The sequence below is a fragment of the Barbatula barbatula genome (genome assembly GCF_947034865.1).
Source record: "Barbatula barbatula genome assembly, chromosome: 19".
Lineage (NCBI taxonomy): Eukaryota > Metazoa > Chordata > Actinopteri > Cypriniformes > Nemacheilidae > Barbatula > Barbatula barbatula.
The window spans coordinates 20,388,181-20,409,614 of record NC_136782.1 but is presented as its reverse complement, the minus strand read 5'-3'; the positions used below and the strand labels follow the sequence as shown (position 1 = coordinate 20,409,614).

The following is a 21,434-nucleotide window of genomic DNA, read 5'->3' as shown; positions in this document are numbered from 1 at the left end:
CATGAGCGTTGTTACCATTACATATTTCCATCATTTTATGGCTATGACTACTTTTGATGCTCCTAATCTCATATTTAGATTTTGAGACAAATGCATATTATTTATAATTATACGGTATATTTATGGATTATGAGGTATGCTTGTATTTTATTTCAATAGTATGTTTATTATACATAGATTATATACGGTTTGGAGATACAGTACTCACATTTTGACTTATTCTGTGATAAATGGACGGTTTCGTTGGATGCCTGGTGTGAAGTTAACTTAAGGTCTGTGTTTGGTTATAATATAACAATTTAAAGATTTAATTTATATTCATATTTTATTGCATATAAATTGTATTAAATTACAATAAAGCTACTCGACAGCTATAGATTCTAAGTTTGGGAAACGTAACATTTGTTTATGTTGTTGCCGCTGAAAGGGTCTATAAATCGCATACATTCATAAACATTTCTGTCAATCTTTGACCTGATATTTTCACAGAATGTTCTTTACATTATGCGGTATGCTTTGATGTAGTAAATCACAAAATAGACTTTATATAAGTTTCAAAACAATGGGTCACATATGACCTCACTACATTGTGCGGTTAACCCGTCTCGGAAGTAAAAACGTTTGAATGCTTAATATTATTCATTCCGAATCTGATCAAATGATGAGTTTGTGATTAATGTTGCTTTTGAATCATCCATCACACTGAAAATAAAAGGTCAAGCCTATTGCATTGCATTGTGGGATACAGTCTGTCCATTTTGACAAATGTTGACATTTATCCATTAACTGCGTGCATACACAAAACTTGCGTACCGCAGAAATAGTTTAAAGACTTTTTATAAAGGGATGAAGGTTATCGGTTCATGTATTAATGCATCTGTGAAGAACTCCATCACAGCTTCTCTTTGCTTCATTTCTCATTTCTACAGAAAGAAACCAAGACGCCGGTGAAAGGACTGCCAAGACCCAGCACGGAGCAGGACCTCTGGTCCAAAGACCACCTCACTCCATCATGGGTGTGTCTGCCTAACGATCAGCCTGTGTTGGCCATCATCCAGCCCGGAGAATCGGCTCTAGACATGCTCGAAACCATCTGCAAGGTAACATCAGCATTTGGCTGTTTTTAAATTCAGAGGGTCACTTCAGTCCACAGTGGATGTTTGAAGGTCACTGCTGAAGTGAAACCTCCCTCAGGACTGGAACACGTGACCTCGCTGCATTCATCTGCTTCTATCACGCTGCAGAACTGCACCAAAAACACACTGTATTCTGTCTGATATCAGCATTTGGGTCTTTTAGGAATGACGTGTCTGTCCATCTGGGCCAAAAACATGGCTTGGCAGTGCGGTTTATCCATGAAATGTGAAATGGTTTATTCACCTTTCATCTCTCTCTCTCTATCTATCTCTCTCCAGGCTCACCAACTGGATCCCACGAAACACTACGTGTGGCTTAAGTTTCTCATTGAGAATCAAGTGCAGTTCTACATCCCTAAACCAGAAGAGGATATTTATGATCTGGTAGGTTTGGAGCTGGATTCTCTCTCCCACCCGCTGCTTAAATCTCATCTCGTGAATTTCATCCTGCTGGGCCGTCAGCTCTATCCAAAAAACATTTTGTCCCACTCTGGTAGCATGCTTTTTTTAATGGAACAGTTTCCCAAATTTATGACGATATACAGGCCAGATGGTGTCAGAAAAAAGAATCAGAAGATTCATCTATATGCAACGCTTATGAAGCCGTTTGTTAATCTTGTGTTACACACAGACTAAAATTTGATTTATGTGATTTTGAATTTGTCGAAGCGTGAGTGAAATTTGGGAGGGTCACATAGGATATTAAGGCTGTTCGTATAATAGTTATAAAGACAACTATTCGTATAACTACATAAGCGGCAGGGCTGTTCAACGATTAATCGCATACAGAATAAAAGTGTTTATAATAATATATGTCCTTGCACTGTGCATACTATTTTTTATTTGTTAACACACACATACATGTGTATATATTTAAGCAGTTAAAATGAATAAATGTTTGTATATCATTTTTAATTATATATACATATATACATGCAAATATTTCCCAAATGTAAACATTTACTGTATGTTTATGTGTTTATAAATACATGATACATATGCACAATGCACGTACATATATTATGTAAACACAAACTTTTATTCTGAATGCAATTAATCGTGATCAAATGTAGATCAAATGCTCTAAACGTATTATTCTAAAGCTAAAGCATTAGCTGATGTTAACAATTACAACCTTATTTTGAAGAGTTACTTTTAAAGTCCCAGTGAGTCAGTTTTGAACGCTAAAATCTTCTAAATGAGAATTTTGTCAGCGGGTAGGAGCATGGCAGATTATTGACGTCCTTAAGGCTAACTTATTTTAAATAAAAGGAAAAAACATTGAAGTTGATTTCACTGGGGCTTTAAAGTTATCACGCGAACAGGCCTCCAAAACAATGGCCTAGTGGTTGCATGTGCTAAACACAGAGTCTTAAGCACGATTTTAACTTCTACTTTACTTCTGTGTCGGTTTTCATTTGTACATCTGCATCGTTTTCCGCGTCGACAGACCACTAGGCGTTAGTGCCGACACATGTGTTGCTTGTTTAACCAAGACAAGAGCCGAAGAAGAAGCAGCTTGTTTGAGAAGCATTAGCAGTGATAGCTGGCAAGTAAACAGTCACTTTTGTTGCAGCTTGAGATGTAAAATACAGAATAACTAATAATTTACTAAAGATAATTCATTCGGAAATGTGTTCTAGTAAACGTGGCGCTGAGTTTTTTTACCTGAGGGAGGAGTTCAAACAGACCAATCACAGCGCTTGCCATCCGCGTTGTAAAATTAGTTGTAGAGGTGCGTGTCAGGCTACGGCGTAGGGTACGCGTCTCTGTGTAGGCTACGGCGTTTAAACCTAAACTGTACCCTTTAAACGTTTTTCCTCATCACATCATGCGTCAGAAATTCAAGCTTCTGTTTAGAGTCTCATTGTTCCAGAAATGTTCCGGTCACATTCACTAAATCAAACAGGAAAAAGTTCCTGTCTGCCAGTAAAACCGTCCTGTTTTCTTTCACCCTCACCTCTTTACACCATCATGCATGGGTCCGTGACTGCACGGGTCCCTGGTTGTTTATACTTGTTCTCTGAATGTGAAATATCAAAGATGTGCTTTAGTGGAATATTATTGATGTCTTGCGCTCTTTTCACAGCTGTATAAGGAGATTGAGCTGTGCTGTAAGATCAGGAAGGTGATCCAGTTTGATCGAGACGAGTCGTGTATGATTGGATACGGTGAGATGCAGGTTTTTTTTTTTGAGGATGAAATCGCACAATGGGTTTGATGACTGATTATAATACCCCCCTCTCTCTCTCTCTCTTTCAGGTTTCTCTATCTCTGTCGTTGAAGAGGACGCCATACAGCAGCTCTACATCACTGATGTCAGAGCCGGAGGATTAGCTTTCGCTAAAGGTTCATTAGCAGTTTTTCCCACCCTCTCTTTTATCTCTCTTTCTCATTTCTCTCGAAATGAAGCAGTGCGGTAAACGTGGTGATCGCTGTGCTGTTCTCCTCATGTTATGTAACACATTGTCACCTCGGCGGGGCTTCTGAGACTCGAACACTACAGATTTCCTCTCAACGCTTCTAAACTCTAAATAACGAGAAAGAAACGGCGAGTTTCTGTACGTGAAACGTGAATAATTAAAGGGAACGTGTCACGGAAAAGTCATTTTCGAACAACCTGATGTAACGAGTGACTAAATGATGACAGAATTTCCTGTTTGTCTCTTTAATTATCATCAAGGCAGATTATTGCGTTTCATACGTTCACATCCGAACTCTTGGCAACGTGGCAAAAAGATTTTCATCCCTTCAGTGATGTCTGGATGATCGCTGCTGCTGGATGAAATCTGACTTTGGCTTATTGCTGACATTTCACGTCGCCTCATGGAACTGGGTCAAACTCGTGAGCCGGAGGCAAGACGAAATGGAAAAAGCCAGAGTCTTTAATTTGTTATATTACATGTGTTTTATTTTGATGCTGGCTGTCACATTAGCGAGAACGGGGAAGATGCATTTGGCCATTATTCACATCGAGACCAACAGCAGAATTTATTAACACAGCTTTTACTGGGTTTTATTTAGAGATAGAAGATGCATGAAATTATGAGCGAGGAAATCAAATCTACATCAGCGGGACATGTCGTGAGCTTTGCGCCAATCCCCTTGTCCAATGCAGAAGATTTTTAATCAAAATAAATCTCATTTACAACGAATTTTACTGGACATGAATAGACCGTTTCATCGGACGCGTGCACACCTGACCCCAGTTAACTTCCAGTTTATGTTTGGCTAGTGTCTATTTAAACTGTTTTTAATTCATGTTAATATTATTATTTTACTTCATAATAATTGTATTGAATAAACAATGTTCATTTTATTTAATAAACAATTTGTTGAATGGGTGCTGTAGTTCGCACTGAAGAGACAAGTTTAGCCAAGTACCGGCTTTTCTGGGATCCTTTGATTGTCATCCGAAATAATCTACAGGCGGTCCATCGTTTGAGAATGTGTACCGGAAGTTCAGTTGGGGTCACAAAAGTGCGCATGCGCAGTAACGTTTGTTTATGTTGTAAAGATGAAACCATCTATATATGAAATTGAGCCGACTTCAAGGCAAGAATCGTTTGTTCTGGATCAATATGTACTTTATTCAACTTCATTAGGTTTGCATCATTTTTATCAACAGCGAGTTTTGAACTGTGGCATACATTGAACGTGCGATAAAATTACAGTGTTTAATTATTCATGGTTATATCCATATTTATTGAATCGGTCACAGGTCTGAACGCAGGAGATGAGATTCTGCAGTTGAACGGAAAGGACGCTCACACACTGACCTTCAATGACATGAAGGTGGCCTTCGCTCAGGTCTCGCTCTCTCTCACCGTCAACACGCTGCCCCCTGTTGACCGCCGACAGCTTTGCTTTCTTCCCCCGAGACGCTCGGATGCCGTGGACAACCTCTACACGGATATCTTCTCGCGGAGTCAGGGTCAGTTTGAGGTTTTCTTCCTATCTCTCTTTATTTGTTACTCTTTCTATTCCTTCTAATATTTACCTGCTTGCCGTTTGACCGTTGTGGTTGTGTGTCCACAGAGGAGATCCTTGACGACAGTGTTGGTCTGATCGTGGAGACGTCAGGAGATAGTTTAGAGGACGACACTGAGCTCTTCGCTGAGTTCGACGACTATGGAAAGGTAAAAACCATCTCTGCTTCTGGATGTGCGATCTGTTTCTCACTTCTCGAGCGGCTCAGCCGTAACGCTGGGACAGTTTTGTGCCTATGCGTGGGCTTTGTTCACACTCGCCGAATCGAGTACTGTGATCCTTCAAACTCTGAACTCCGAGCGAAGAATCACGCTGCAGAAATACTTCGCCATCTGTCATCTATTTTAAACCGAGGGACATTTCCACGTTAATCAGGTTTTTATATTTGTCGTCACCTTTCTGTCTGTCTCTGTCTGTTTGTCTCCATCTCTTTTTGTCCCTCTGTAATAATGAACTTCACTGTATCTGTACGGTTACGGGGGTCTTGCGGTGGGGGGTTGGATATAATTAGCTTGTGTTAATACAGATACCAATGAAACAAAGGTTGTTTGATTTCCGTTTGCATTCGAATTGCTTTATTATGAGTCCTTGAGGATGCAGAGGGTCTCTGGGTCTAAGAAGATAGAGACAGAGGTCAAATCTGGATGTATGATGCGAGTATGTGTCATCATAGTGTGCGGGGCACAGTCACGGTGTTTCATTGATTGGACGTGTTGATGGATGCGTTGAGATGGCGGAACCAGTCAGATTCAACACCACATATTTACGAACAGAATCTATTTTCGGAAACCAGTCGCAAGAGTTCACTGTTCATCTAATAGACTTTCTAGATTTGAACTTGAAGATTTTTATTGTAAAATTAGAACTAAGTTCAAAGATTATCACGGCCAATCTCTACAAGTTCTGTTTTGGATGCCGGGTGAAGAACTGTAGGGTCAGTGGAGATTCAGCAGGTCTCTGGGTATCACCAGATTTCTTATGCAAGCACAGACCTGTCTGTCTCTCTGTGTCGCAGCTTCTGTCTGACAGTTATTAAGATAGAGAATGTGCCAGAAAGGCTAGGAAAGAGATGCAAAGGAATCAATAGACCGTTTCATCAGATGCGCGCACCGGTCCTGAAGTTAACTTCAGTTTTTTTGGCTGGTGTCTAATGATATAACTATTTATATTTAATGTTAATATTAATTTACATTATTATTTTATTGCCATTTTGTTTATTTCGTTGTATGTTCATTTTATTAAGTAAACAATTTGTAAAATGGGTTCTGCAGTTTGGTTGCATTTAAAGTCCCCCTTGAACTGGAAGTTGCGCTAATTTTTACTTCCATATTTTGACGCATTTCCGAGTGAAATTTAATTTCTAATAAACGTATTGGGTGTGGCTTTCGTCTTTCTCTGCAATTTGATTGGATGTACAAAGCCGTTGGATTTGTACTGGCAGCAGACTGACAGTTGAAGGGGAGGAGTTAACGGATGCTCCGCCCAAGCCGTCTAGCATACGTCATTTGTGATGGATAGTCATTACAGGAAGGAAGTGTGTTTTCAGATTTTAACTGAAGATTAACAGGGCACACGAATTTGAACCACAAGAGAATGAAGCACATTGATACTGCAATATTTCATGAAAAAATTGTCATTTTAAGTTTTATTTCACTGGGACTTTAAAAAAACGCATGTAGTACTAATGCAGTCTATATTCTAAATAAAGCAGAGACAAGTTCAGCCAAGTAACGGCTCTTCTCTGTTTCTTTTGATTGTTATCAGAAATAATCTACAGGCGCTCTATTGTTTGTGAATGTACACCGGAAGTTATGGGCAGTCCACGAACGAACGCATGTATGAGCTTTAAATAAACGTTTGTTTCATATGACACAATATACTGTAAAGCGTTTTCTCTGTGATGACCTGATCTTATCTCTACTGTTGAATTTAATGAAAATTTGCTCATTTACTTTCATCTGCTGAACACAAAAGAACATTTTTTGAAGTAAGTTCCCCTTTATTTTTATTATATGGACACAAAACCAATTCAAGTCAAAGGAGGCCAGTGTACAAACAGTCTTCAAAATATCTTTTGTGTTCTGCGGAGGAAAGAAAGTCATACAATGACGACAGAAGACTCTCACTTCATAACTTGTGATTGTGACTTTATTGGTGTGTTTTCGTTAAGCTCTGTCGTGTTTGTTTCTCTGTTTGATACAGAATTACAGTTTACTTTACATATTTTTGGTGAAGTCATACCCGACAGCTGATATGAAGCTTACGATAGCAAGCTTTAAGCAGCATATTCATGAGAATATATTTTCTTTGGTACATTAGCAGACATTGTCTGGAGTGCTCAGATAATTTGTTACTGTCCTTTCTGCACTCTCAGCTGCACATTAGCAGCCTGCGGTGTGTGATTGTTATATCACGAAGACGTGTTTGATGTGGAAATCGTTCAGCGGTGGATTTCCAGAGTTAAATCTTCAGCGCTGCTCTTGTTGGGCATGTCAATCTCTCTCTCAGACGGCAGGTGGTTTGCGATTTAACAGAAGGTGGCATGCTGCGTTTATGTGTGTTAAGGACATTAGCGGAGATCGTGCATAGCTGTTTACTTATTGTCTATTGCAGCTGTGCATTTGAATGTGTAATAATCTTGGATTTGAACCCATAACCATGGTGTCGCAACAGTGCCCAAAAGATGCAGTGCAGAACTCGCCCGGCTGGTTCAGAAACAAGGAGAACCCTGCCCCTCTCTCTCTCTCTCTCTCTCTCTCTCTCTCTCGCTCTCTCTCTCTCACCGTCTCCACCTTAGCACCTTTTCTCAGTTTTTCTCTCACTCTCTCGTTTCAGCTGATGCGATCTGTACAAGTGTTAAGCAACATAACTGAAGTTTGGTTCAGTGTGCCAGAGAGAGAGAAATGAGATGGTGTCGAAGCAGAATGGGAGGGTGAATGCGGAGCAATAGAAGAGCAGAGAGGAGGTGGGCGAGCGAGAGAGAGAGAGAGAGAGAGAGAGAGAGAGAGAGAGATGCTGCTGGATTCTTCCTTCCTTCCTTCCTTTCTCTCTCTCTCTGTTCTGTTCTGTTTGCTCTGTATGTCATAAGCGGAGGGATGTTGAGGGGTTCTGCATTGGCGAGTCTGTGATTTCTGAGGCGTTTCTTGTAACTGATCCAGCGTCAGTGACGGTCGCCGTGTGAGTCAGTGTGTCTGTTTTTGCTGATCCCGGGTCAGTCATGTCTGTACTCAAGCGTAACAGACACAGCAAACGCTCTTCTGACTCAATCTATGATCTCCTGCACCTGGTGAGAGCTCCTCTTTTTTTAAGCATCTCTCCTGTGTTCATTAACCCTTTCTTGCTCTTTTCTGTGCTGCTTTTTAAGCTGTTTTACTGTGAAGTAATAACTGTTACTTTACATACGCATAAATTGCACACATGAGATTTTGAAAATGTATGTTTTTGCGGTATTAATGTTTTTCTGTGGAGCTGCTGTACAGAAGCGCTACAGAAGTCAGATTGAATTGGATTGATGCTGTATGTTACTGTGGGGTTTTTGGACATCATTGTGTTCTTCCTTAAGAGTGTCATGATTTACTGTATTGAACTTTTGTGTGTGGTTACTTGTTCTTTTGTTGTTGTTGTTTAAGTTGATTCTTTTTTACAGACCGGTTGGACCGGATGAAATCTTTTTTGTGTGATTATGTTTCCATGTTGCAAGGATGTTTACATTGTATTGAAGGAAGTTAACTGGAGGTACACAGATTTCCTGCAGGATGTATGTGCTGTGTGTCAGTGTGATTGTGTTGTGCAGTGTGTCTTTGTGTTTGCTCCTTGTATGGCATATCGCTTATTGCTCCCCGAACTCTTTGTAAGTCGCTTTGGATAAAAGCTAAATGACTAAATATAATGTAAATGTGGTTTTGTTGTGCAGAATGTTCTGCTCTATTGTGTGTTTGTGGTTTTGTTGTGCAGTGTGTCTATGTGATTGTGTTGTGCAGTGTGTCTTTGTGTTTGTGTTGTGCAGTGTGTCTATGTGTTTGTGTTGTGCAGTTTGTCTTTGTTTTGTGCAGTGTGTGTGTGTGTTGTGCAGTGTGTTTGTGCCTTGCATGTGTTGTGCAGTGTGTTTGTGTGTTGTGCAGTGTGTCTGTGTGTTGTGCAGTGTGTTTGTGCCTTGCATGTGTTGTGCAGTGTGTCTTTGTGTTGTGCAGTGTGTCTATGTGTTTGTGTTGTGCAGTGTGTCTTTGTGTTTGTGTTGTGCAGTGTGTGTTTGTGTTGTGCAGTGTGTCTGTGTGTTTGTGTTGTGCAGTGTGTTTGTGCCTTGCATGTGTTGTGCAGTGTGTCTTTGTGTTGTGCAGTGTGTCTTTGTGTTTGTGTTGTGCAGTGTGTCTGTGTGTTTGTGTTGTGCAGTGTGTCTGTGTGTTTGTGTTGTGCTGTGTGTGTTTGTGTTGTGCAGTGTGTCTGTGTGTTTGTGTTGTGCAGTGTGTTTGTGCCTTGCATGTGTTGTGCAGTGTGTTTGTGCCTTGCATGTGTTGTGCAGTGTGTCTTTGTGTTGTGCAGTGTGTCTTTGTGTTTGTGTTGTTCAGTGTGTCTGTGTGTTTGTGTTGTGCAGTGTGTTTGTGCCTTGCATGTGTTGTGCAGTGTGTTTGTGCCTTGCATGTGTTGTGCAGTGTGTCTTTGTGTTGTGCAGTGTGTCTATGTGTTTGTGTTGTGCAGTGTGTCTTTGTGTTTGTGTTGTGCAGTGTGTGTTTGTGTTGTGCAGTGTGTCTGTGTGTTTGTGTTGTGCAGTGTGTTTGTGCCTTGCATGTGTTGTGCAGTGTGTCTTTGTGTTTGTGTTGTGCAGTGTGTCTTTGTGTTTGTGTTGTGCAGTGTGTCTGTGTGTTTGTGTTGTGCAGTGTGTCTGTGTGTTTGTGTTGTGCAGTGTGTTTGTGCCTTGCATGTGTTGTGCAGTGTGTCTTTGTGTTGTGCAGTGTGTCTTTGTGTTTGTGTTGTTCAGTGTGTCTGTGTGTTTGTGTTGTGCAGTGTGTTTGTGCCTTGCATGTGTTGTGCAGTGTGTTTGTGCCTTGCATGTGTTGTGCAGTGTGTCTGTGAGTTTGTGTTGTGCAGTGTGTCTGTGAGTTTGTGTTGTGCAGTGTGTCTGTGTGTTTGTGTTGTGCAGTGTGTCTGTGTGTGTGTGTTGTGCAGTGTGTCTGTGTGTTTTTGTTGTGCAGTGTGTCTTTGTGTTTGTGTTGTGCAGTGTGTCTGTGTGTTTGTGTTGTGCAGTGTGTCTGTGTGTTTGTGTTGTGCAGTGTGTCTTTGTGTTTGTGTTGTGCAGTGTGTCTGTGTGTTTGTGTTGTGCAGTGTGTCTGTGTGTTTGTGTTGTGCAGTGTGCGGTGTGTTTTTGTTGTGCAGTGTGTCTGTGTTGTGCAGTGTGTTTGTGCCTTGCATGTGTTGTGCAGTGTGTCTTTGTGTTGTGCAGTGTGTCTTTGTGTTTGTGTTGTGCAGTGTGTCTGTGTGTTTGTGTTGTGCAGTGTGTCTGTGTGTTTGTGTTGTGCAGTGTGTCTGTGTGTTTGTGTTGTGCAGTGTGTCTGTGTGTTTGTGTTGTGCAGTGTGTCTGTGTGTTTGTGTTGTGCAGTGTGTTTGTGCCTTGCATGTGTTTTGTGCAGTGTGTCTGTGTGTTTGTGTTGTGCAGTGTGTCTGTGTGTTTGTGTTGTGCAGTGTGTCTGTGTGTTTGTGTTGTGCAGTGTGTCTGTGTGTTTGTGTTGTGCAGTGTGTCTGTGTGTTTGTGTTGTGCAGTGTGTCTGTGTGTTTGTGTTGTGCAGTGTGCGGTGTGTTTTTGTTGTGCAGTGTGTCTGTGTTGTGCAGTGTGTTTGTGCCTTGCATGTGTTGTGCAGTGTGTCTTTGTGTTGTGCAGTGTGTCTTTGTGTTTGTGTTGTGCAGTGTGTCTGTGTGTTTGTGTTGTGCAGTGTGTTTGTGCCTTGCATGTGTTTTGTGCAGTGTGTCTTTGTGTTTGTGTTGTGCAGTGTGTCTGTGTGTTTGTGTTGTGCAGTGTGTCTTTGTGTTTGTGTTGTGCAGTGTGTCTGTGTGTTTGTGTTGTGCAGTGTGTCTGTGAGTTTGTGTTGTGCAGTGTGTCTGTGTGTTTGTGTTGTGCAGTGTGTCTGTGTGTGTGTGTTGTGCAGTGTGTCTGTGTGTTTGTGTTGTGCAGTGTGTCTGTGTGTTTGTGTTGTGCAGTGTGTCTGTGTTTTTGTGTTGTGCAGTGTGTCTGTGTTGTGCAGTGTGTCTGTGTGTTTGTGTTGTGCAGTGTGTCTGTGTGTTTGTGTTGTGCAGTGTGTCTGTGTGTTTGTGTTGTGCAGTGTGTCTGTGTGTTTGTGTTGTGCAGTGTGTCTGTGTGTTTTTGTTGTGCTGCATGAGGGTGTTTGACTTTTCTCAGTATGCAGCACTCTTGTTAAAATAAAATCCATTAAAAAATCCATAACTCCACTGTAGCACTCAAATCCTCTGGAAGCAGCGGGGTAAATGTTTGCTAACATTGAAATTTGAACACACAGATGGTGTCATGTTGCTAAGGTGTTTTGGGTGGTTACTAAGGGCTGTCCAGTTTTTAATTTAGCTTTAAACACCCCTCTATCAGGTTCTTAAAATGTTTTGTTGCTGTGGTGCTTTGGAGTTACTTAAGTGTTCTGAATGCTTTTATTGCACTTCTGTCCCGTTGCTAGAGTGCTGTGGGTGGTTGCCAGGGCGTTGCTGCGCAATTGCTAAAGTGGTGTAAAAGTATCTCAGGTCAAACTGGGACAAAATGTAACACACATGCAAAGTTGATCACATTTAACATTTGGTCAAAAAGGAACCCGGAGCTCCTGTAATAATGACATCATCATCACTGCATGTTTCCTTTCTCAGGACAGTGACATTGGCATTTTCCCAGCCGTGAATCTACTTTATGATGTTGTGTATGATGCTATAAGACTCAAGGACACAGAAACATTGTAATTCATCGTTTGTGTGTCCTTGCACGGGCACTTCGAGAACTACTGCGGCTCTTAAATGTAAAGCGGTTTTCACACATTTACAAAAACGGAACTGTGTCAGCCAAAATAAGCCAAAATAAGCACTGATGAAGTCACTTCCTGATAAGTGGGTTTTTAAACAGGTCGCAGTACCAGTAAAACAATGCAATGCAGTGTTTACACGGAAACACAAAGTGCTAATGCCTTGAAAACAGAAGGAAGTGAGCGTAAATGTTTGCTAGATTTCCTTCGGACTTATCGGAGGAGCAGATCTGACACATAGTGTTTAGACAATGTAGTTAAACCGGTGACTGTCACACTGTTTGTACGGTCTTGTAGTACGGTGTGTGTATTTGTGCAGTAGTCTTGATCTTCCTCTTTTAATAATCTTTTCCGACTCTTCTGTTTCTGACTTTGCGTTGGAGGATGTGAAAGAAACAGGGCTTCTCTCTCTCTCTCTTTCTCCCCCTCTCGCGGTCTCCCATCTTTCTCCGTCTCACTCTCTCTCTTTCTCCCCATCTCTCTGTCTCTGTGAAGAGATGAAGACAGATTGTACTTTTCTCTCTGTGCTGTTTATGGAGATGCTGATTCTGAATCAGAACAGTGAGATTCTTTTTGACAGTGTTTTCAGCTAACTGACAGGTGAAGCCTTTTTGTGTTTGTGATGGAGCATGGATTCATTTGTTTGCACAAACAGACAGAGACACAGCGTAAGTCCGATTTTCAGACTTTTTAAAGGAATACCAAAAAATATGTCAGAAGCTGTACGGATCACACTCGTGTGTGACAGAAAATGATCCGCAAAGATGCTGGAGCCCATTCATATTCTGCAATGACATAATGATTTCAATGTAAAATCACCAAATATGAGGTTTCTACCCCACAGCAACGATGAATAAATGTGTAAATGGTCTACTAGCGTTTTTTTTATTGTTTTTATAAACAACTGCTGTCAAAACAGCTTGTGATATAATGAAGATGCTGAATTAAATGCCTTTAGATGTTAAACTACATCCTCAAACTAACAAGACCGCTTGTTCATTTGTAGTTTTGTGTAGATCTTAATATATTTAAACGCTGAAGTCCATGGACATTCTTGAGACGTTTACAGATCCGCAGTGTCAAGCTGTGAGCACGAGAGTGTAAGATTTAAAGTCGATCCAGTCTGGGCATACCAGACTCAAATCTGCTCAACGTCAATTAGAAATGGCGAGAAAGAAAGTGAATTTCCACTCCGTAAGATGCCGACGGGGAGATGATGGATGCTACTTTCTCTTAGTGTTACTGTGAGAATGACAGTCCATGTGCTATCACAGCTGTTCCCATGGCAACCGCATCCACGGACAGGTGCTCGTGTTTTGGTTGCTCGGAAGAAAGGAAGGAATGGAACGACCCTGCCGAGATGAAGAGCCCAAATGATGGAGTGATGTAGAACCGCTAATGATTTTTTATTCTGACAGACATCTGAACTGCAGGTGTTGCGTGCGTGCGTGCGTGTGTGTGTGTTTGAGGGCGGGGCTTTCACCTTGTGTGTCCTGATTCGACACAGGACGGCATCACTCATGAAAACTGTCTTTCTCTCTCCGTAGAGCACAGAGCAGGTCGCCGCTTTCTGCCGCAGTCTGCACGAGATGAATCCTTCATCCGAGGGCGTCCCTTCCTCATCCGGACCGGAGTATTCGTCGCTGCCTCCGAGCATCACCACCCCCCGACAGCTCTCTGATGCCGACAAACTCCGCAAAGTCATCTGCGAATTGGTCGAAACGGAGCGCACCTATGTCAAAGTCAGTACCTGTGTTTTTGCGTGTGAAGTTAAAAATGTAATACTTCAGGTGGTTTATAACCTTGTTAAAGTGCATGGGAACTAAACATGAGACAAGCACGGAGGTAAAACTGGGCCCTACGTGGATCGCTGGCATACTTATTAGTGCACACTATATACTGCATATGTTCATTCTAAACCGCCACAAAAACATTGTCAAACATCGAAGGTAGCATACGGCATTTTGTCAAATAGTAGTATGCTACATTGTGCACTGTATTGTAATTCACCTGTGCTTTTAATTTGAAAGAAAACAAATAGTTTTCATTATACTTCTATATTTTTTAAATATAAAGTCTTTAAACATTTATTTTTCATTGCCTCCCCATACAGACAGCTGTTGTATAGACATCACAATACAACCAATTCTTCATGCATGACATTATGTCCATCTTTTATTTATCCTGTTTACAATCATGTTATAATGCAAACATGAAAAAAATGTATGTTGACTTTATTTCCACGTATTTAAAACGTTTACAAAATCATTTATGCTTTAAACAAAACTTCGATGAAATAATAATTTCATAGTGCAGTATTTACTATAGCGAATTGTAGTATTGTAGTTAAGGGTGTAGTGAACCTTAATCTTTACCGTGGTAAGATTAAAACCACTTTAATATTGAAGAACTGTACTTCAGTATACAGCAGATAATATTAAAGTATACAACAGTATTTGTTCATTTGGAAATTGACAGGGTTTGTGTGTGTTTTCTCTCTGTCTCTCAGGATCTGAACTGTCTGATCGGGCGATATTTAACCCCTCTCCAGCAGGAGTCCTTCCTCACTCAGGATGAGGTGAGTCAGCGCGCCTCGCCGTGGTTTCATGTCATTATCAAACCTCGGAGCTCAAACACACACACTGATATTTCATAATCATACACTGATGGAAACAAGCGTGTAGGAGGACAGAGACACACACACACACAGTGAAAAGCAAAGATTGTAGGAGGGAGACACAAAAGAAACTTACGTGATATGCCAAGTTCATGAAGGTTCATATTGACTGTGATGCTCTTCATCTTTCATCCCTGAAAGCAAAAATACTTCTATATCACTCCAGAGACTAAAGAGTTGGGAGTGAGCGATATAGTTTTGTCAATGGCAATATATCTAGAGAACATACATTATAGTCTACCATCATGTTTGTATCATAGCCACTTACCTTGAATGCGATGTACACAGAATTGCTTCATTTTTACAGATAATTTAAAATGACTTCAAGCATTTTATATGAAGTATTGGTAAATACATTGTATATATTGTTTGCTATCCATCCCTAAAAACAGTGCAAAAGTGAATGACTTACTTTTCACAAAATGACTTGAGATGTTTATTCTTGTTTCCTAAAATGTATCTGCCAAAAACTTAAATCGACTTAAAAAACAAGATTATTTCTCTTAAACGTATAAATGTATCTGATATTATTCAATTTTTCTCTGAAAACAAGACAATGTTATTTTCTTATATTCTTATAATTGTCGTATAGATACACGTATCTTGATTTAGGAATGTTCAAGACACAAATACTGTGGGTAAATGATAAGAAATAATTTTTGAATTACCACAGGAATTGAACACCACAGCAAATAATGAAATATATAAATGATACGTGAATATATATAAATATTTATCTCTGTGTGTGCTCATGTATGTTCTTTCATGAACACTTAAAAAGTAATCTCTATTACATGTGCTGTATATAAGTCTTCTAATGCCATTCGGCTGCTTTTTTGCGACGAAAAAAAAAAGATAATCGGGTAAAAGAGCGATATAAATCTCAAGTCTGTTTTCACGTATGATCTGATCTAAATGCGGTTAGCTTGTGTTCATGATGTTTTTCTGTGTGACAGCTGGACGTGTTGTTTGGAAACCTGCCCGAGATGCTGGAATTTCAGGTGGAGTTTCTCAAGACGCTGGAGGACGGAACCAGACTGGTGCCAGATCTGGAGAAACTGGAGCGAGTGGAAGAGTTCAAGGTGTGAAAGCATCACTTATTTCAGGACGTTCAGTACTGACTGAACTCATTCAGCCATGCAACGTTCACACAGGAAAATGACGAAATATAATAACTTCTGTCATCTAAATTAGCTGTGATTTATCAAATGGTGAATTCATTATTGTGCAAGTTGTGAGAGCTGCATCAACAGCATGTAAAGTGACACATCTCATCATCTTTCAGAAAATCCTCTTCTCTCTGGGCGGCTCTTTCCTGTATTACGCCGATCGCTTCAAGATCTACAGCGCTTTCTGTGCCAGTCACACCAAAGTACCCAAAGTGTTAGTCAAAGGTGAGAAGATCTCTGCTCAAACACAAATGTCTCTATAGAAATGATGTTTAAACTAAAACTAAACCAAGTAAAATTCCAACTTTATTTAAGGGCTGTCAAACGATTCATCACGATATGAATCGCATAATTGATGTCTTTGTACTTTGTATATTCATTTTGTATTTAAAAACATTCATTTCAGAAAAATATTAAATCAAAATGAATGAATATTTATGTATAATTAAAATTATTGCTAAATATAAATAAATACATGTAAATATATCCGAAAGAAATATATGTAAATGTATAAATTACATCATAAAAGTATTCCCTTAATGTTGTGTTTCTGTAACTCTAACTGTCATATGCGGAAACCTTCAAAGAGTCTCTAGTTTGGCATGTATCGTACATAACATCATTTATTTTGGCTGAAATTCATCATATCCCCATGTCAAAGACCCTTTAAAATCATGTATGTTTATGATCATGAACATTTTTCATAACGCTAAAATATGTTCAACATGTTCAAGTTACATATCAAATGAAAGCTCTTCTACAGAATATAGATCTCCAGTTGGATTCATGGATATTTTACCACAGATCGAATGAAAGTCGAATTAATTATGATGTATGAAAATTATATTTGTAAACAAACAACACATCCATCAAATATCTAAGCCAGAAGCTGCATCCCACCATTACACTTAGCCACAAATGCTGCACAATCTTTTCCGTTAGGTTGTTTTCTACAAAATAAGTCAACTTTTTGTGGTTTTAAAGTTAAATATCCGCTTCTTATGTCTCCCATCAACGTGCTGCGTCAGCAACGTGAAATAAAAGCTTGGATGTAAAAAATTCGGTAAAATATCGATGCATATTAAACGGAAGCTCAGACTCTGACCACTATGAAGACCCCTTATGTATCCGAATCAAAGGATGACATATGGAAATGTACAACAGGGGAGGTGGACCAAAACACCAAGAGCAAACTCAACGGCAAGTTTGGCAAATTTTTTGTGTAATAATAATCCTTCAGAGGTCTGACATACAAGGTGAGATCAGTAGATTTCAGTAGCTGTTAAACACCCCTGGTATTAAATGACCTCTTTGTCAAGCATTTAAGCCTTTGAAGGGTTTTGAAGATGAGATCATGACTGATGGTGTTTTTTCGAAAGAACACTTAAAGCGTCTCACGACAGCATCATCACAAACCAGCTGTGTTTGTGTCCCGCAGCAAAGACAGACGTGGCCTTCAAGGCGTTCCTGGACGAACGCAACCCCAAACAGCAGCATTCGTCCACGCTGGAGTCGTACCTGATCAAACCCATCCAGAGAGTGTTGAAATATCCTCTTCTGCTGAGAGAGCTGCACTCGCTGACCGACCCAGACAGCGAGGAACATTACCATCTCGACGGTGTGACATCTACGTCCTTCTTTTATTAAAACCGTGCCGAATTATACCCTTTTATCAAAGGTCGGCGTTGTTCTCCAGAACTAAAATGCTTCGTTCTGTTGTTTAGTTGCGATGAAGGCCATGAACACAGTGGCCAGTCACATCAACGAGATGCAGAAGATCCACGAGGAGTTTGGAGCCGTGTTTGATCTTCTCATTTCAGAACAGACCGGAGAGAAGAAGGAGGTTCGTGCTCCTTAAATCTGTTCATACAGTGTGCTTTTGTTTTTGGAGTGTCTTACTGGTAGTGTTATTTAAAATCTTTATGGGTTGCACATCAATAGGATTGTGTGCACGACTAACCGTGGTGTTTGGTTTGATTACAGGTTGCCGACTTGTCAATGGGAGATTTACTCCTCCACAGCAGCGTGACGTGGATCAACCCGTCCTCCACACTGGGGAAGTGCAAGAAAGAGCCACAGCTGGCCACTTTCGGTTCGTCTCTATTTAACCTGAACTCGCACAAATCCAAACGTTCCTGCTAAACATGATGGGTGGACGGGATGGATTTGTACATAAACAACAAATGAACGTCATTTTAAACTCTAGTCTGTGGTTCTCTTACAGTGTTCAAAACTGCCGTTGTGTTCATCTGTAAGGACTCCAAACAGAAGAAGAAAATGGTGAGTGTCTGTTATCTCCGTAGATCAGGGTTTTGGCTGTGGAAACATCATTCTCTCTCTCTCTCTGGTCTTTTAAGGGCATCTTAAAGAATGACACTAACACATTGTTTTTTTCTCTCCATCACAGGGTGGCTCTCACAGAGCATCAGTCTCAGGTGAAGAGAGAGACCCGTTCCGTTTCCGCCACATGATTCCTACAGATGCGCTTCAAGTGCGCACCGTGTCGAGCACAGGTAAGCTCACCTGTACCTTTGTGTCTGTGACATGAATGCTGTCAGACCCCAATGAGAGGAATTGACTATGCGTGTGTGTCTACAGATGGAGAGAGCGCGGCCGTGTGCGAGATCGTCCACGTGAAGTCTGAATCTGAGGGGAGACCAGAGAGAGTATTTCAAATCTGCTGCAGGTCAGTTCAACATCTCGACAATTTCGTTCGGCGTTCTGATGGACGCTGGGAAAGATATTTGGAGGATGCTTATAACCAAACAGTTCTTGGCCACCATTGTGGAAAAAAATGCTCCGTCAAATTCTTTTGAAGAATGTATGAAAGCAAACAGTTCTGGGACACTTCTGACTATCGTCGTCATTTTTCCTACAATGGGAGTCAATGGTGGCCAAGAACTGTGTGGTTAGGAGCATTCTTCCTAAAATCTTTCTGTGTTCATCAGAACAAAGACATGTATACAGATTGGAACAACTCGAGGGTGAGGAAATGATGACAGCAATTTAATTTTTGGGTGAACTGTCCCTTTAAGAGACACGGTTTGAACTGTCATTCATATTTGTAGTTTAGATGTGCAGGAGTTCATGTCAGAGCTCAATACTTAAAGTTTGGGGTTTGTGAGCGTGAGAACTAGTAACTTCACTGTAAAGTGTACATCACTAATAAGAATACTATCGCCATCTAGTGTCTGAGTTGTGTACAGCTTTGAATAAAAAAATGTGTTCTGTTACACAAACACAAAATCTATTTCATGCATTTGAATATGTAAACGTGCTGTTTTCTTTGTGTCTTCAGCTCTCCAGAAAGCAAGAAAGATTTTTTGAAGACGGTTCACTCCGTACTCCGAGATAAGCAGCGTCGTCAGTTGTTGAAGACCGAAAGTCTTCCTTTGAGCCAACAATACGTTCCTTTCGGAGGAAAGCGCCTGTGCGCTCTTAAAGGAGCACGTCCAGCCATGAACAGAGCAGGTACACACACATCCAATCCGGACCAACCTGGCTTTAGATATACATTTCCACCGTGAGCTCACCTGTGTTTGTCTTTTCTCAGTTTCTGTCCCGACTCGCACTCTGGGCCGAAGAAAACTGGTGCGGAACCGCTTCACCATCGACACGGACATCGTTTTCGACACCGAACCCGACAGCGACTCGCCAGATTCCCAGCATTCCCAGCAGCAGGTCGGAGACCCGGCTGGAGACACGGACCGGTGGGTGGAAGAACAGTTCGACCTGCAGCGCTACGAGGACCAGGAACAAGACGTGAAAGAATCGGACATTCTGAGCGATGATGACGAGTTCTGTCAGCCCGCTTTGAGCCCGGACGCGGAGGGGCCGCTCTCCGCTCTCTCGCTGGAGGGGGACGCGCCTGAGGAAGAGCAGGGAAGAGATGAGGAGAGGAAGAAAGATGTCAAGGACTACAAATCCCAGCACGCAAAGCTGTCTGACGTGGGAAAGCAGTGCGCCATGTCGGTGGCCAGCGTAGACGAGCAGGCGGGGTCTGATGAGGTCGTCTGGGTGCGACGGGACAACAGCAGCACAGAGAACGAAACACAAGACAAACAGGAAAGCTGAAAGACACGAAGAGATCAAATACAAGCTCTCTGCTGACATCGAGCAGCCAGTATGTTAGCGATGCATGACGACGATTCTTTCTGAAATAGCTGTAAGATATTACGCTTATCCACCGTAGACACGTCAACACATTAGATGAGCTCTATATGTGTGCTTTGGCCAATCAGACGCCAGGTAATAATGTGGTGGTACAATCAATAGATTTAATCGACTCGTTGAATTGCACATGAAACGTTGGCAGCTTCAAATGTTTGACCGCCAACGTCTGCCAAATCTTTTACCGTTTCTGTTGATATTCTTCATTTTTTTAATAGGATTTTTTTTTATATGGTTGAAAGGGCTGATATTTATGTCATTCATATATACAAACAACAGCCTGGTAATATCTCGCATTTTCATTTGTGGAACGTTCTGTTTGTACAGAGAAGCTGTAAACGCTGTTTTTGTTTGTTTGTATATATTTGTCTTTCTTTCGGGTTTATTTGAAATGTACACGCGCAGTATTCTGACCTGAAATAGACACGCGGGTGAAATGTTCATGAAATATTTGAGAATTGAATTTAGATGTGCACATCTCAGGTCAAAATAGTGCCGGACGTTGTTCAACAGAATTTGTTTCAAATTTTTGTATGATTGCTTTCTCCGAGCGGAGGATTTTTTTTACAGTTCGTTCTAGGTCGCTCGGTCCTGTTTTACTTGAATTTTGTTGAAAAAAAAATGCAATATGATTTTTAGCTGACGGACTGTTCTGTTATGGGTTTTTTATGGTTTGTTGTAATTCAGTACTGCTCTAATCTGCATTAATGACACATTTTATAAACACTCACACTCACAATTCCTTAAAAGAGAACCTGAGCCTTTACATAGACCAAATGTATACTGTATAATTTATTGTTCTTTTTTTTATAACTGCGAGGCGTTCGCAGTTGAACGAGTAACAATGTTTTGTTATGTTTTGACAAAGTTGCTAAATGCAATCATGAGAAGCCACTGGAAAATATTTTAATGATATGAAATTCTAATCGAAATTGTTCCCAAATGAGCTATAGAGACTGCATTTTTATTTTGTAAATAGAGCTGTTTATTGATATTATATCAAATAAATTTGTTTCGTACATATAACCAAAGCCAGGACCCTGTGTTTTATTTAAAGTCTATAAAGAATCAGGACTCTTATGCCACAGTAGTCTGAATATCAATGCGTTTAAATTTTTAAATAAGAGCAAGCTCACTTTTTAAAGAAACGTTTCAAAAACCACCATCACAACACTAAAACCAGCTGGTTTTCGAACCAATATAGCTCATAAAAATTAGTTTTGAGAAATGGCGTCTATACAAAAATAGTTCATAGACGCCTCTACGTGGTTTGATATTGCATTTT

The 21,434-nt window shown here is 40.7% G+C and overlaps 1 protein-coding gene across 3 annotated transcripts in view; it reads left to right on the top strand.

Moving 5' to 3' along the window:
- Window positions 1-21,178, top strand: part of tiam1b (TIAM Rac1 associated GEF 1b) — a 44,102-nt gene extending 22,924 nt beyond the window's left edge. For 2 of the 3 annotated variants that reach the window (XM_079482086.1, XM_079482087.1), the window contains 18 exons: window positions 930-1,100; window positions 1,416-1,520; window positions 3,226-3,307; window positions 3,399-3,485; window positions 4,858-5,070; window positions 5,175-5,275; window positions 13,681-13,875; window positions 14,643-14,711; window positions 15,767-15,892; window positions 16,096-16,204; window positions 17,418-17,597; window positions 17,704-17,822; window positions 17,963-18,071; window positions 18,204-18,259; window positions 18,387-18,492; window positions 18,578-18,665; window positions 19,278-19,450; window positions 19,533-21,178. In XM_079482086.1, coding sequence (XP_079338212.1) covers window positions 930-1,100; window positions 1,416-1,520; window positions 3,226-3,307; window positions 3,399-3,485; window positions 4,858-5,070; window positions 5,175-5,275; window positions 13,681-13,875; window positions 14,643-14,711; window positions 15,767-15,892; window positions 16,096-16,204; window positions 17,418-17,597; window positions 17,704-17,822; window positions 17,963-18,071; window positions 18,204-18,259; window positions 18,387-18,492; window positions 18,578-18,665; window positions 19,278-19,450; window positions 19,533-20,053 — 2,610 coding nt within the window. In that variant the 3' untranslated portion in view covers window positions 20,054-21,178. Of the gene's footprint in view, window positions 1-929; window positions 1,101-1,415; window positions 1,521-3,225; window positions 3,308-3,398; window positions 3,486-4,857; window positions 5,071-5,174; window positions 5,276-8,082; window positions 8,413-13,680; window positions 13,876-14,642; window positions 14,712-15,766; window positions 15,893-16,095; window positions 16,205-17,417; window positions 17,598-17,703; window positions 17,823-17,962; window positions 18,072-18,203; window positions 18,260-18,386; window positions 18,493-18,577; window positions 18,666-19,277; window positions 19,451-19,532 lie in introns of those variants that run through there. The other variant, XM_079482088.1, reaches the window with a different exon arrangement.
- The last annotated feature ends 256 nt before the right edge of the window (window positions 21,179-21,434 follow it).